Below are 17809 nucleotides of genomic sequence, written 5' to 3' on the forward strand. Positions count from 1 at the left end.
CAATCACCTGATCTCAATCCATGTGACCTCTGGCTGTGGAACTATCTGAAAGTTGTTGTGTTGAGTGTTCCGATTGCAAATTGAGCTGCATTGAAGGCATGCATTGCACAATATGTTCTGAATGGGATCCCGAAAACACTTCGATCAATTGTGGAGCATGCTGTTTCTCGATTTCAACTTGTTGCAGAAAACGGTGGACAGCATATCGAACATGTTTTGGACCAGCCACATGGAAATTAATATTCTGATTTGATTTTGATTGATGCTTTTTATTCAGTTTTTGGCCTCAGGACAATTAAAAACCGATGTGAGTGATGCTTTTTATGTGGTTTTTGGCCTCAGGACAATAAAAACTGATTTTTCCCATCTGATTTGATATGACCTTGCTGTGGTGGATGGGCTTATGTAACTAACATTATCACACCCATACACCCATGCACACTGAGTAGCACAGTTTGTTTAGTGTCAAACGTACATCTTAGGAATTGTTGTATGATTCATTTGTCATTTGCAGTGAACCACTATTAAATTATGATGCCTGCAGCACCATCTATTGCTACATTTTGTAACTATTTATTTTTCTTCTGCTATATGTTTTCCCTCCTTCTCCGATAATATTCTGATGCAACTGGACATCATTCTGACTAGTGGTGTTTTTTATACAGTGGTTTGAAAGTTTAACTTTAATTATAATCACCCTGTGCTTGACACTGATGCAAAAGGAGTAGAACACAAGTCCATGTAAGTCTGCAAGTTGAGTAATGACATGGCAGCACCAGTGTTGACTTGCCTGTGCATAATGCTTCAATAAATCTTGGCATCAATAAAAAGCTTATTGTGTGCAATAGAGATTGCCAATACACAACTGATATCCATATCAGTGTCTGTAATAGGCTGTTGGAATTTTGTGTTACCAGGAGGAGCAATGTGGTCCATTTTGTTGCATTGATGCCAAACGGCCTGCTGCTTAGGACAATCCGGCCTATCCTCAATGACAAAACCCATCAGACAAGAGGGGAGTATGGAGCACTTGCAGTGTTGTTCATTACCAGGCTAGCTGTGCTGCTGCTGCTGCAGTGACCGAGGCTGCCGCAGTGAGGTGGGCTGGCTGCCGTGATGTTTTGTTCGCGTGCGGACTCCAACAAACAGTAGGGGGGGGAGTGGGTTGAACTTCTGCAACCTCACACCACAGTTCAATTTGAGTACCCACAGCCCTTGGTCAGAACATCGGAGAGGCAGGAATTTTCACATTGATGGGTCTGCCAATGAACCTCTCGATTGGATGTTAACCAAATGATTGCATCACAAACCATTTGGTTGGCATACAACTTCTTATGTACATCAGTGACAAAGCAAAAACAACAGCTTAAACCATGAAGTTCAGCTTCCCAAGTCTTATAGGAATATTCCAGTTTCTTGCAACACTGGTAGAACTTAACTCGAGTTGCAATGAAGTGCGTCCGTTTACAGTAGTATTTTGAAAGAAGGCACACATGTTATCAAAAGTGAGTGAAGTTGGATCCTGCTGGCAGGCCATTTGGCAAAGGAGTTGATACATGTGAGGTCATAACCAAGACAAAAAGAAAGCATAACATTATGTAACATCAGTCAGTCCAAATGCATGAAAATGCTGCAGCAACCGTTTTTTGCAGGCTTCCCATCCTTTGACAGGATCATCGTAAGCCAGAAATGGGGGGGGGGGGGGGGGTGTAAATGACTGGGGTGACGACAGGTAAAATAAGAAGTGCAAGGGGCTATGCAGCAGGTGACATGGATTGAAAAGGACCTGAACTGGCCAAAACAGAGGCAAGTGTTTGCAATACCTGGGTCTGATTGTGCTACGCTGTGGTGAATGCATCCTACTGTTGACTGTTGGTCAACCATCCAGTGTGAAAATTCACCAGTAGCGCCATCAGAAATTGTAGATGCAATGGAAGGCTAGCCAGGGACTGAAAAACCATGTGGAGAACAATCCCACACTCGTCATCACTTGTGTAGTAACTTGGACACACAACACAACAAAGAATGTTAGTACAACTTTATTAGACTGTGGCTTGTGCGCCAATCACCATAACATACACTGAATACAATAAGATAAGGCAAATTTATGCAAGCAATAATAACATGATAAGTGATTGCAACCGTAGTGCGGCAGGGTTTAAATAGGCACTCACCTGTGCCAGTTTCTTTCGAAAGTTCACAGTATCTCTCTTTCGTGGTGCACTCTCGCAGATGACAACACACTGCTAATGCCTGTGGCTTTCAAGTGTACATGCATTACTTCAGTTATTGTTTCTTTAGTAGATATGTCATTAATGTCTTCTGAAGCTGGAGATGTTACTTAGTTCTCTAATATAATGTGGGAGGTTATTCCTGAGTCAGGCTCCTTCTACTGAGAAGAACTTTGAGAAAGTGGCTGAACAATGGAGTGGGACAGAAAGGATTTTGCTCTAATGAGAACGGGTGTTTCCACATCATTGTTCATGCAGGAGGATTAGGTCAAGGAGAGGTATGGGGGACACTGCACGTTGATAAGGCAGTAGAGAAGACAGAGGGCATGGAAATCTCTTTTCTTGTTTGCATGCAACCAGGATAGCTGTGCATATGATCATAAAATATAAAGAAATAGATGAATGTCACAAATATAACTAACACAGGAATTCATAATCCAGGAGCTTTCCTGAGAAAGGCCATGCAGGATAACATCGCTGTAATCAGTGATTGGAAGTATAAGTGTTTGCAACTGTTTCTTTTTGAGGTCAAGAGGGAAGAGCTTTTTATATTTTTGTAGGGCATGGAGAGGTGCTGATGCTTTCGTGCACATTGCATTTATGTCCTCAATCCAATTTAGATTTTCATCTGTTATTACTCCTAGACTATTTGCCAAAGAAGAAAAGATGGTAGAGATTACCAATTTTTCAGGATTATGAGTCTGCAGTGACCAACCAGTACTGCTTGGGGTTTGGATGGGTTGGACTCTAACCCTATACCCTGCGCCAATTTTGATATTGCACAATTATACACAAATTTTATTATGATAATATACAAGGATTATTGCAATGACAAAAATTACATTAAACAAACACACATTAAAAGAAACAAAACTTCCGGCTTATTGCCTCACTGAATTTTTTAAAAGATTACATTGTGGTTAATACCAGCCACTGTTTCCGCTTCAGTTGATAGTACTGACAACACAGATAGTCTTTCTTGGCACATCTTGCTTCTTAAGTATGTCTTAATCAATTTTAACTTTGAGAAACTTCTCTTGGCAGAAGCTGTACTGATTGGAATTGTGAGCATTATTCTAATTGTTATGTAAAGATTTGGATATAATTGTTACAAATTATTTTCTAATATGTACTGAATAAGTTGTTTTGCATCTTTGAATCATGTAGATTGGATTTTAAAAGTTGGAGTTCCTCATAAAGTTCGAAAGGCTGCATGTTGTCATTTTCACTTTCTCAAAGCATTGTACCTAAATCATCACAATGTCTGCAAAGGTTGTCCTTGGATAATGATTTCAAATAATTCATATTGTAAATAAAACCAAAATGTTCATTGAGCATTTTGAATCAACATGCAGTGTCGACTATCATAGCATCTATCATTGTGTTAAGAAAAGCTAACTCTGCACTGCATTTCAGCTGATTGTATAGGCTCATCAATTTGTTCATAATATTTTTCTTGTTTGACTCTGTTTAGAATTTTGTTGATAACAGATTTGGACATTAATGTAATTAATTCATTTTGTATGTTGTGGCTCAGATCATGCTGACAAAGTTGCTTTTCATTAATACGTTGCAAGTGCTCTTTTAGTGTTACATCATATTTAGATAACAATTTAGATAGGTCTACAAAATTTCCACTGTTCCCACTATCATTCAGGTTAAGGGATTCTCGATGTCCTCTAAACACCACAGATTGTGTGACGCTAAGTATTTTATAATATTGATCAGTCTTTCAGACAAGTTACACAATACTTTCGTGATTCCCTAATTAGTATCTATTGTTTTTCTGTATTTGATTCCTTTACAGAATTCCATCCATCTAATCAAGCACTCCATGTATCCTTGACTTTTTTCATGCCCCTGCAATATCCTACTCAGATTTTTCTGGTCACAACATCCTTCTTTTACCATCTGTGTCTGCAAATGTGAAAAAAGTCGACATGGAAAGAAATAAACTTTATCTTAAGCAAACCATCTGCAATATTGCTTTTCACCATTACTCAATTTTCCAGTAAAATGAAATTTAGTAAACTGTCTTTTATTCGCATCTTTGGGGTAACTTCCATCAGATTTCTCTAGGTTTTGGTGGGGACCAGTTTGATTTAAATCATGACGCTGCAAATCTGTACTGGAAATACCCACTTTCCCAGATCTAATTCTATAAATGACACTCCTACATGAATAGTTTGCTCTTGATTATCACTTTTGAAGTCTTTATTCGGCTCACAATCTCAGATCACAGCAGTTTCAACCACCTCTGATGATGTATCAAAAAGGGTAATAGATTCATTCGACCCTGAAGCTGGTTCTGCTTCAGAAACTAAAGACACTTGGATGAGAGCTTCATCAGAGGCCTCTGGAGCAGTTACACCTGAAGTTTTCTTAAGAAATTTCATCATACTCGAACTCATAGCTTGGTTGGAAATAATAATCTCAGTTTTCCTTTTTCTTTTTGGTGCATCAGATTCCCATTTTCTCCCTATGTCTGTCTCTCTTGAGGGTTCTCCAGACATGATGATATAAAAAATACATTTTGTGCTAAGTACATTGTTAAGTGCAGTAGGGCACTTAAAAGTACACAATGTCATAGTATAGAGCGAACAGGCTGTGTGATTATCATACATGGCAGAATATTTTTTTTATTTTGTCATGTATGATAGCAGTTAAATAAATACACCAAGAAATGTATTTGTATAATGACTTACCATCAGAGGGTTCCTTTAGCATGTATGGCTGAAACTGGTTCAACTCCACCTTCAGAGATAAAAGACTTGTTCACTTGCACCAGTTCAGTAACTTGAAAAGAGAGTAAAGTGTCGCTTGGTAGGATTGGTTTCAGAGAGCTGGCATTACTGGCCAAGACAGTGCCCATGCCTGTATTGTCTCTTCCACAGTGCATTGTTGCATTTGCTCATTGTTGGATCGAAATGTTAGTTCGGAAAAACTGTGCATACCAATTGGGTTGTGAATATGCTGTAAAGAAAAGTAATATATTTTCCAATTAACATACATCTTTCTTTAACATGGCGACCAGCTTTCTCTCCGTGTATATAATTTAATAATTTATTTTACAATTTTTTTTTTAGTCTGTATGAATGACTTCATAACAAAACAGTCTCATTCGAGTTCCATGCATTAATGCCGTCTAGTGTGAATGCGCTGATTCATGACAGGTATATCCCATGCAAATTGTTAATGTAGTAGACCTGCCAGAACCAATCTGCAGTCCCAAACTTGTACACTTGGTGTGCTGCCACTTAGGTGTACACCTTAGATGCATCTTGTATAGGGGCTTACCTGTCATAATGTTGCCAGATGACCCTAGATAAATACTATTTCATTTGTGCGGAAATAGAGATGGACAACTAAGTACGTAAAATTTTAACAGCATCAACAACTTTTTTGCGAGGCTCCCACTGGCATGAGGCCATCAGTGGTCGCTGACACCTAACTCCACCACTGTTGGTATTGAGCTTCTCAATAGCTGTCTTCTGTTTATTGATTTTGATCATAGCTACTACTGGAGGTCATCAGCATACATGTGGTATTTGCAGTAGGTCAAAATTGCTGACACACCATTGACCTACCGTGAAGAAGTATAACCCCTAATACTGAACCCTGGGGGATGCTTGATACTACCTGCCTCCAATGTGACTTCATGGCGCCTGAAATGACGCATTGCTAACAAGAGGACCTGTATAACAGTGGGTGTTGAAACTATACAAAGAAGGGCAATGTAAATGGACACAGGTTTCTTTGACTCACAGGAGAGTGTCTTGGAAAGAAAGATTATCTGGAACTGGCAGACACATTAAAGCATACTTACAGAGTTACAGTAATCAGTATTAAGGGAGGAATATACCACAGCTTCCTATGTATTACTCCCATAGGAACTGCAAAGACAGGATTAGTCTAATTACAGCTTGTACAGAGGTATTTAAGTAACCATTATACCCACACTCCATATGCAAACAGAACGAGATGAAACCTTGCAGGGTGATTACAAACAATTCATCAGGCTTTGGATGAATGTATTTCACAAAGTTTTGCATACAAAATAGTGATTGATACTTAGTATGAAAAAGCATATTTTCAAGCTTCTTAACTGATACTTAGTATGAAAAAGCATATTTTCAAGCTTCTTAACATCTGATTGATACTTAGTATGAAAAAGCATATTTTCAAGCTTCTTAACATCATTACAAGTGTTCTATGTGCTCTCCTTGTGTTACACAACACACATCTATGCGGTAGTCGAGCTCAGTCCATACATGTTCGAGCATGCCCCTTTCAATGTTCACCAGCACAGCAGTGGTGTGATCCTGGAGTTTAGCCAATGTTGTTAGAAAAGGTGGTACATAGACGTGGTCTTTCACATATCCCCAAAGAAAAAAAATCGGAAGACCTTGGGGGCCATCTGCAGAGCACTGAATCGTCCTGAGCAACATTGCCCAACCCATCCGTGTGGCAGTTCCTTGTTCAGATGGCGACACACTTTTCCATGCCCAAGAAATGGGGCTGCATCAGGTTGGAATATGAAGTGAAGGTTATCAGCTATCAGTCTCAGAAACAGCCAGTCTTGTAATGTACTTAAGTATGTCATACCCGTCACAGTTTTCCCAGGAGAAAAGTAGGGCCTGTAAACATTGCTCTATCACACAGCACTGAAGACATTCGTCTTTGGAGAATCTCTTTTGATCTGCACTGTAACACTGGGTTTTTCCATGATGATTCACATTACTGTTTATATGGAATGACGCCTCATCACTGAACATCATTTGGCAGGGAATTTCTTCACCTTCCATTGCTTTCTGGATACATTCGCAAAATTCATGCCTGATGGTGCAGTCATTTGGCCATAAACATTGCAGCAGCTCTATGTGATACGGTTTCTGATGCAATCACTTCCACAGAATCTTCCACACAGTTGGCTGAGGCATACCCAGTTCGCAACTTGCATGACATGTGTATTTCTTTGGGCTTTGAAGGAACACATTTGGATGCTCTCCTCTGTTTCCTCTGCAACAGTTGGTTACTCAGTCAAAGGCAGCCTGCCCCCTTAAATTGTCAACACCATCACAGGATGTTTTGGTGGGTTGGTGGCTGTATGTTGTATTGTCTTCTTTGAAGCAATACACAGACTGAAGACACTGAAAGTGCACCAAGAATGATATAACACCAACAAAAATCAGGCAAGAGTACTATAGTTTAGAGAAGACTGAGCAGACCCCCTAATAATTCTCTTATCAGTAATACCTCATCTTTTTCAGTGTGAACTGGGAAGTACAGAGCCTGGAGAATAAAATTAAAGAGTAGAACTTGTCCCAGGTGCCTTTGCTGATGAATGTTATAATGCAAACATGTACTAAAAAACGTCTGAGTACCCTACAGGAAATGACTTGTCATTGTCTTGAAATCTCAGACAACTGTTGACTGCTCATGTGCCTTGATTTTACTTCTTATACTGTGATAGATTCTTTAAACAGTTTCTTATTCTCCTTCATTGCCTTATAGTGTGATAATTCTGAATGATACTGTCCTTCAGTTCAGCTGGCCGAGAAATTCTCAGGTTAATTATTTGATTTGTTTCTGCTACCTTGTTACTACAGGGAATGTGTCTAACAATGATTTCAACAAAGTGGAAACATTCTCAAGAGATTCTCAAGTTTGGGTGCTGTCTGTATTAAGCAGAAAAAAAAGAATATCATGTATGCAGGAGTACCATAAATGCTATCACAGCTTTGGCATGTGTTCTCCTGATAGAGCAATCCAGATGGGATTAGATGAGATTAGATTCAGTTTTTGTCCCATGATCCCTGAGTGAAGACTATTATTGAAAAGTTGCAAGTGTCATACTGCTGTATAAGGAAGGAAAGTCAGGAAGTGACACTTTCATAATGTTTCAGAAGTTAAAAAATTTGTAAGATATGCATGTAATGCACTTTCCAGCATTTTGCAAAAACTGGAGCTTTGAAAGATGGCCTTTGCCAAGATAAGTCACATGATGTGTGCTTCAGAATTTGGTAAGTATGTTAAAGATTTTGCCACTGGAAACTACATGGATGAATTTCTGTCAAGTAGATCCGATAAATGGACAACATAAATCACCCTGAGCCAAAATCTGTTAACTCAATGTTCTATCAGGGATTCAAAGTCCCATGAGTCGACACAATGAGAAGTCATTCCCTGATCCTTCCAGGCACTGTGATATCTTTGCAAAACCCTGAGGAGCACAAAACAACAAATTTTACACCTTCTGGATCCTCTAAGAGAACAGAAATTTCATTTACTTTATTTAGAAGCCGACACTGGTGAAAAATTGCCACTGCTTGGATATTGTATGAGAATAAATACTTTCACCTATAAAAGCATCTGAGAGTTTGAAATAAAAGTCTCATTAACTTGTAGCTGGGTTTCACAGTCATGTGTAATCTGCCATTTATACAGTTTGCACTACTAGTGGTTTGATGTCATTCATGTAAAAGATAACGACGACGTTAAATACCTAACATGAAGAAATGATGACAACATGTACATGTGTCAAATATTTTTTAAGTTTCGACATGTACTAAAGCACAGTTTTGCAGTATCCCATTTGATAATGGTAAAGCTACCTAAATTACAATAGTTGGTTTTATAGATAAATAATTGTTCAGTCAAAGGTGACTATGGTATCACTTACAAGATTGTCTCACTGTCAATTGTTTCATTTAGGATATTTTGAGCCTGCACAATGAGATTGTTGAAGCCATTGAAGGGAAATAGGTTACAAGTGTGGAGCTCTTTTGTTCCATAACCACTGCATTTGGAAGGGCATAAAACGCTTTTTCTCCTGACCTGTTTAGGGGATGCCACAGTTAATGAACAACTCTCTACTAAAATTACTTCCATCTGCAACATGAATATTACCACAAAACTTCCAGCTTTTTGTTAGTTCAAAGTCTGATTATGAGATAGCCTCATTTACACAGGGTTGTGGGATCAAATCCTGGTTGTTTGGAATGTTGATAACAAATATCTTGGAGTGATGAAGCAATGAAAATTTGCCTTGCAGTTTTGTACAACATCATAACCTTCATTGCAGGTGACATTGTTAATACCACCTATTAGGATCAATAATCATTTTTTACAGTTTCAACATCACAGCATGTTAAGACTTCTTGAATTGTAGCACCAGGTTTCTTGATGACACAAATCTTGGCACTGTTAAAATTCTTTTTACAATTTCGGCTATACCTCTGCCATGACTGTCTCAAAATATATGTACATGTTTTGTGGCATTTATTTTCACAACATAATGCTTATTGTTTCCAGAACTTTCACATATAATTGTTGGAATTTTAGGTTATTTTCAATAACTGTAACTGTTGACTCTGGGATGTTAAACATGGTTATTTTAATACTGGAATTAAGCCTCAGCTCTGAGCCACTCACCGTGACACTGTTATGAAGAAATTTGTTCACATTTAGAAACCTTGTTTTATGTATTTTAGGTGTTATTTTTGCACCTGTTGCTTTGTGGTGTTTACTTCAATTCTGATGCATTGACTGTATCTTGTGGCATTTCATGCATGTTTTGCTTTGACCTCAGATGCATATTTTTGTATGTCAGGCTATCATTTCCTCTTCTTAGACTGTTGATTATTGTTGTTGTTGTAGTTGTTGTCATCTTCAGTCTGAAGATTGGTCTGATGTAGCTCTCCATGCCAGTCTATCTCGTGCTACCTTCTTTATCTTTGCAGAACTACCGCAACCTACGTCTGATCTCCCTCTACAGTTTTTACTATCCACATTTCCTTCTATTACTAAATTGACAATCCCTCCTTGCCTCAGGATTGGTCCTATCAACTACCTCTTCTTGAAGTCAACTTTTGCCATAATTTTTTTCCCCTAATTCACTACAGAACTCTTCTAGAGCATCACATCTCAAAAGCTTCTATTCTTTCCTTGTCTTACTTCCTTACTATACACATTTTATTTCCATACAGTACTCCAGATAAACATCCTGAGAAATTTTTTCTGAACACTTATTAGAGGGTAATGAAAAAAACTAAACTCCACCTCAACAGGCCATGAAGGCCCAATGGTACTGACTGGCCGCCATGTCATCCTCAGCCCACAGGCATCACTGGATGCAGATATGGAGAGGGGCAAGTGGTCAGTACACCACTCTCCCAACTATATGTCAGTTTATGAGACCAGAACTGATTCTTCTCAGTCAAGTAGCTCCTCAGTTTGCCTCACAAGGGCTGAGTGCACCCTGCTTACCACCGGCATTTGGCAGACCAGACAGTCAGCCATCCAAGAGCTAGCCCAGCCTAATAGCACTTAACATCAGTGATCTGACAAGAACCAGTGTTACTACTGTGGCAAGACCATTGGCTTTAATGAATTCCTCTTTTCCAAAAATGCTTTTCTTGCTATTGCCAGTCTGCATTTTGTATCCTTTTTATTTCAACTGTCATCAGTTGTTTCCTAATCTTAATCCCACAGCATGAGCTGCTTTAATTAGACTGCATTCCATTGCCTTAGTGCTACTTTTGTTCATGTTCATCATGTAATCTCTTTTCAAGACACTATCCATTTCATTCAAACACTCTTCAGAGTTTTGTCCTATCTCCACAGAATTACAATGTCAACAGAAAACCTCAAAGTTTTAATTTATCCTCCCAGAACTTTAACTTCATTTCCAAATTTCTCCTTGGTTTCCTGTGCTCGTTGCATAGATTGAGTAACACTGTTAATAGCCTACAACCCTGTCTCTCTCCCTTCTCATCTAATCTTTCCTTTGATTCATATATCCAGTGGCAGCTAGTTGTTGTGGTCTTCAGTCCTGAGACTGGTTTGATGCAGCTCTCCATGCTACTCTATCCTGTGGAAGCTGCTTCATCTCCCAGTACGTACTGCAGCCTCCATCCTTCTGAACCTGCTTAGTGTATTCATCTCTTGGTCTTCCACTACGATTTTTACCCTCCAAGCTGCCCTTCAATACTAAATTGGTGATCCCTTGATGCCTCAGAACATGTCCTACCAAGTTGTGCCACAAACACCTCTTCTCTCCAATTCTATTCAGTACCTCTTCATTAGTTATGTGATCTACTCATCTAGTCTTCAGCATTCTTCTGTAGCACCACATTTCAAAAGCTTCTATTCTCTTCTTGTCCAAACTATTTATCGTCCATGTTTCACTTCCATACATGGCTGCACTCCATACAAATACTTTCAGAAATGACTTCCCGACATTTAAATCTATACTCGACGTTAACAAAAATCTCTTCTTCAGAAACGCTTTCCTTGCCGTTGCCAGTCTACATTTTATATCCTCTCTACTTCGACCATCATCAGTTATTTTGCTTCCCAAACAGCAAAACTCCTTTACAACTTTAAGTGTCTCATTTCCTAATCTAATTCCCCCAGCATCACCCGATTTAATTCAACTACATTCCATTATCCTCGTTTTGCTTTTGTTGATGTGTATCTTATAACCTCCTTTGAAGACACTGTCACTCCCATTTAATGGCACTTCCAGGTCCTTTGCTGTCTCTGACAGAATTACAATGTCATCGGCAAACCTCAAAGTTTTTATTTCTTCTCCATGGATTTTAATACCTACTCTGAATTTTTCTTTTGTTTTCTTTACTGCTTGCTCAATATACTGATTGAATAACATTGGGGATATGCTACACCCCTGTCTCACTCACTTCCCAACCACTGCTTCACTTTCATGTCCCTTGACTCTTTATAACTGCCATCTGGTTTCTGTACAAATTGTAAATAACCTTTCGCTCCCTATATTTTACCCCTGCCACCTTTAGAATTTGAAAGAGAGTATTCCAGTCACCATTGTCAAAAGCTTTCTCTAAGTCTACAAATGCTAGAAATGTAGGTTTGCCTTTCTTAATCTAGCTTCTAAGATAAGCCATAGGGCAGTATTGCCTCACGTGTTCTAACATTTCTATGGAATCCAAACTGATCTTCCCTGAGGTTGGCTTCTACCAGTTTTTCCATTTGTGTGTAAAGAATTCGCATTAGTATTTTGCAGCTGTGGCTTATTAAACTGATAGTTCGGTAATTTTCACATCTGTCAACACCTGCTTTCTTTGGGATTGGAATTATTATATTATTCTTGAAGTCTGAGGGTATTTCGCCTGTCTCATATGTTTTGTTCACCAGATGGTATAGATTTGTCAAGACTGGCTCTCCCGAAGCTGTCAGTAGTTCTAATGGAATGTTGTCTACCCCCGGGCCTTGTTTCGACTTAGGTCTTTCAGTGCTCTGTCAAACTCTTCACGCAGCATCGTATCTCCCATTTCATCTTCATCTACATCCTCTTCTATTTCCATAATATTGCCCTCAAGTACATCACCCTTGTATAGACCCTGTATGTACTCCTTCCACCTTTCTGCTTTCCCTTCTTTGCTTAGAACTGGGTTTCCATCTGAGCTCTTGATATTCATACAAGTGGTTCTCTTTTCTCCAAATGTCTCTTTAATTTTCCTGTAGGCAGTATCTATCTTACCCATAGTGAGATAAGCCTCTACATCCTTACATTTGTCCTCTAGCCATCCCTGCTTAGCCATTTTGCACTTCCTGTCGATCTCATTTTTGATACGTTTGTATTCCTTTTTGCCTGCTTCATTTACTGCAGTTTTATATTGTCTCCTTTCATCAATTAAATTCAATATTTCTTCTGTCACCCAAGGTTTTCTACTAGCCCTCTTCTTTTACCTAACCGATCCTCTGCTGCCTTCACTACTTCATCCCTCAAAGCTAGCCATTCTTCTTCTACTGTATTTCTTTCCCCCATTCTTGTCAATTGTTCCCTTATGCTCTCCTTTAAACTCTGGACAACCTCCGCTAGCACAGCAGCTAGTTATCATGTGCTAATGTGCTACAGCAAACTGTAAATATCACACTAAAATTATGCTCTTTCTCTTTTAATGCAAGCCAGAAATTGCATAAAATTATGCCATTTTCATTGAAGGTGAACTCAAACTCACACTAAAATTATGCAATTTTTCTTCAAATGCATGCAAATATCACACTAAAATATGCTCTCTCTCTTTGAATGCAAGCTGGAAATTGCATAAAATTATGCCATTTCTCTTTGAATGTGAACTGAAAATCACACTCAAATTGTGCTGTTTCTCTTCAAATGCATGCTGGCATGTAAATAAAATGGACAAAAACATGTTTTTGTAATGGTCTGGCCACAATAACTAGATCTCAGTGTTGAGTGCTGAAATGATGGTCAGCTGGGCTATGATCAACTCGGAGCAGGGATGCAGCAGTGTGTTTCCAACTGGGCATGCTTTGATCTGGTATCATCTCTTCCAGCACTATGAGTGCTATGTTGTTCACAGCACCAGGTCAGTATTTTTCTTTGAAGGTGCACATAAAGTATTGTGCAAGTGTAGAGTATGAGAGATTTCTGAGGAGGAGTTGACGGAAAGCTCTATGGCTGAGTGTTCATGTGCACTGTTTGCTGGCTTGTCTTCGACTCCCAGAGCTACCGTAACTTTTTTAAAATTGTATTTTACTCTTCACACTATTAATTGATTAATTATAAAATTTAAGTATATTTAAACAATTCCATTTGCATACGAAAAATTAATATATCCAATTTAGTCCTGATTACTACCCTTGTAAATCAAAAGGCTATTGATGGTAATTAAAAAGTGAGTATACAAGGGCATTTAGTGAGAGAGTGTATTCTGTAGATGACCTACTAAAGGAGCTCTTTTCCAGTAGATCTCTGAGGGAAAAAGTGAGACTGCGAGAGTTAGGTAGATCTACTCCAAATGCAAATGTAAGAACAGGAGGATGTGGGACGAGGCTCACCGATTTGGCTCAAATTATGTGTATAGAAGCAGTTAGATGTTCTTTCAGGTTCCTGGAATATTTTGTGTGAGTGGGTCCTAGGAAAAGGTAAAATGTTGTCTGTGGATTTACATGTAAAGTATGAGGGGTTTTTGTGCAGCAGTTAATGTATTAGCTCAGTAGCACAGTGGTCAGGTGCACTGACTTGCAATCCATCACCTTGGGTTTGATTTCCTGTGCTACGATAACTTTTTTTTTTCCTCGCACTGTTAAACGTTTCATTTTAAAATTTAAATATGTGTAAACAGTTTTATTTATATACATAAAATTAATATATTCAATGTAGGTACACCTACTATCTATGTAACTCAGTAGACTATAGGCCTCTACATTGTACCACATTGGTAAAATTTTGCACAAGCAATCAGTGCCTATAACTGTAGTTACATTGCTGTACAAATTGTGAATAACCTTTTGCTCTGTGTATTTTATCCCTGCTATATTCAGAATTTCAAAGAGTGTGTTCCAGTCAACATTGTCAGCAGCTTTCTCTTAATCTGCAAATGCTATGAACATAGGTTTGCCTTTCTTCAATCGATCTTCTAGGATAAATCGTTGAGTGAGTATTGGTTTGCATGTGCCTACATTTCTCAGAAATCTGTAAACTTGACATACTTTCACTAAACTTTGAGAATTCACTTTTTCTCTTCTCACATTACCTTTTTGACTGCATAACAGTAATTCATTATAGCAGTAAGATCGTGTACACTTATACTGATTGCCATTTTGAAGATTACAAAAATGTTTGTTTCTGCTTAAAAAAAAAAAAAACAAGCTGACAATTAAGACCAAGGGACATTTTACTTTGAGATGTTAATGTGCCTTTCTTATTGCACTACTGGTGCTCATACTGATTAATATCTCTTACTTCATAATTTTTACTACTTGAACTATTCTGTCCTATACTAGTATTCCCTTACTTAAGAACAGAAAGCCTATTAAACTTACATGCTCAGTGCAGGTTTTTTCCTTCTTTAAAGCTGCCATGATCATTAATTAATCTACTCATTAAGTAAATCATTTCATTTAAAAATTCTACATTGCTCTAATTACCAGTTTCAGTTTATATGGCCATCTTCTTCTATTAAAATGGAATATGTGTCATGTGTAGCAAAGAAATTCTCAGCCTTTCATTAAACTCATTAATTGTCTGTATGCTGCATCATGACAGAACATGTGAAAAATTATTTAGATCCTAATGTTTTTTGTTTCAGGTCACCAGAAATTCCGAGAGACAGTTCATGCAGCATCACAGCAGTTACCAGGCGAATACAAGTCAGGATTGCCTGAATATTCACTTGATGAAGTTGCTAAACATAATGATAAGAGCTCAGGTGTTTGGGTTACATTTGGCCATGGTGTTTATGACATAACACCATTTATTGAGCAGCACCCGGGTGGCGATAAGATTCTTATGGCTGCTGGAGGATCATTAGAGCCTTTTTGGGCACTATATGCTGTCCACAAGCAACAAAATGTTCTAGAACTGTTGGAGGGCTACAGGATAGGTAGGTCAGTGTGCTCTTTTTGCATAAACTAATATATTACTTATTTATGTTGATTATAATGCATTTTAGTAGTCTTGTCATTAGAGTTATCCAAAATATCTAAATGATAAATATGTGATTATGAAATAATGTTTTAGTGAAAAATTGATTTTCATGTTTTTTTCAGTGCATTTCCAGATAACTGCAGATTTTTTCATGGAAAACTATGGAAGTACTTGCTTAATACAGAATGCAAACTATAATGCGTGGCTTTAGGAATGTTATTGTCAGTGAATGCCCAAAGTCATTGCTGTGTGCATCACACATTAAATGCCTTTGTTATGAATGTTCTAAAATTAAGTGTATTTTCTGCAGAAAAGACAAGCCCCAACATTATGCTTTCAGTTGACTGTGGGTGGTGTGTCAGTGTTGGGTCTAGGCATCCTGTAAAGGCAGACAGGGAGCAACAATTACTAAGGGTGCTATACTGATCCCTCTAAGAAACAAGTTTTCAGCGCTGTCTCTTATTGAAACTGAAACTGGGCCAGTGGGACTCACTTCACCTATTTTGGGGAAACTTGCTTTGTCCTCTGTCAAGGGCGGGGAGGGGGGGGGGGGCAAACGCCAAAGGGTAGGGTCTGTTAATTGTCGGCAGGTGAAACGTATAGTAAATAATGGTATCCCTGAGGAAAATGCAGCAAGGGATAGGAAGGAATACCAGGTACACTCCCTGAGTAAGCCTGGAGGAGTCATACAGCATGTTGAAGAGCCTGGCAGCCTTTGAGGGAATAGGGTGCAACCAGCTACAAATTGTGATGCGCGTTGGAACAAATGATGCCTGTTGTCTGAACTCCAAGGTCATACTGGATCATTCAGGCAACTGCCAGAGAGGGTTAAGAAGACCAGCCTCCATGAGTAACGTGGAGTTTTTACGAAGCTCACAATCTGCAGCATTGTCCCCAGAATTGATCTTGACCCTCTGGTTCTTAATCGGTAGGAACCTTGAACCAGAGCCTCCAAGGGTTCTGTGAAAAGCTAGGCTGTGACTCCTTAGACTTGCACCATAGTGGTGAGAGTTGTAGGATCCCTCAACAATCATTTAAGCTAATTATAGATTTCTTGTGGAACATGTGTGTGCACTACACATCAGAGGCAGCTACCCAAGTAGCTGACTGTGTGTGGTGTGCACACAAGGCTCTTTTTTTTTTTTTTTTTTTTTTTTTAGATTTGGCAACTGTCCATCCAGTTCAAATAACAATAACTGTGGAAAACACAGAATTATCAGTATAAGATCCAAGGAAATGCCTCCCATAGATGAGAGAGAGAAAAAAGAAAACATTGGAGTTCACATAATATTAGGTACAGAAAGCTGGTTGAAACATGAAGCTGACAGTAGTGAGAACTTTGGGAAAAATTTAAGCATACACCAAAAGGATCTGGAAACGGGAAATGGAGGTGGTGTACTTGTACCAATAGACAAGAAACTCAAATTCACTGAGACAGAAGTTGAAGCAGCATGTGAGACTCAGTATCAAGGGTGGTCCTTCTGTTGACCACAGATTCTCCTCCTGATGTAACCAAAAACTTGAGCGAAAACCAAAGTTCTCTTGTACATAAGTCTCCTAATGATAGTGTAAGTGTTGGAGGAGACTTCAATCATCCAACAATCAGACAAGATAATTATAGGTTTGTTAGTGACGGGAGTGGCAAGACATCCCGTGGACCATTACTAAATGCCTTCTCTGAAAACTAGCTAGAACAAAAATTGCAGAACCCCACTCATGTTGGAAATATATTAGGTCTAATGGCAACAAACAGACCTGACCTCTTTGAGAAAGTCCATATCAAAACTGGTATCAGTGACCATGAGACTGTTATAGCAACAATGAATACCAAAGTACAAAGGACAGCTAAAACAAGTAGAAAGATTTATATGTTCAGCAAACTATACAGAGAAACAATTGTCATACCTCAGTGCGGTGCTCGAAACTCTTAGCTCAGGGCAGGAGCATGCAGGCTAACCATGATTCAAGTTTAAAAGAATAGTTGATCATGCACTGGATAGATGTATACCCAGTAGAACGGTTCATAATGGGACAGATCCTCCATGGTATGCAGTCACTAATAAAGAAACATGTAAAAAAACAGACTACTGCATAATATGTATAAAACAACATGTAGGGCTATACATAGAGATATGCTGAATGAAAT

General features: G+C 38.7%; 1 protein-coding gene across 1 annotated transcript in view; it reads left to right on the top strand.

The window, feature by feature from the left end:
• Positions 1–17809, top strand: part of LOC126164976 (sulfite oxidase-like) — a 126861-nt gene that overhangs the window by 61708 nt on the left and 47344 nt on the right. The window contains exon 3 of the mRNA XM_049920282.1: positions 15326–15619. Coding sequence (XP_049776239.1) covers positions 15326–15619 — 294 coding nt within the window. The remainder of the gene's footprint in view (positions 1–15325; positions 15620–17809) is intronic.

The sequence above is a fragment of the Schistocerca cancellata genome, chromosome 1 (assembly GCF_023864275.1).
Source record: "Schistocerca cancellata isolate TAMUIC-IGC-003103 chromosome 1, iqSchCanc2.1, whole genome shotgun sequence".
In the NCBI taxonomy this organism is placed as follows: domain Eukaryota; kingdom Metazoa; phylum Arthropoda; class Insecta; order Orthoptera; family Acrididae; genus Schistocerca; species Schistocerca cancellata.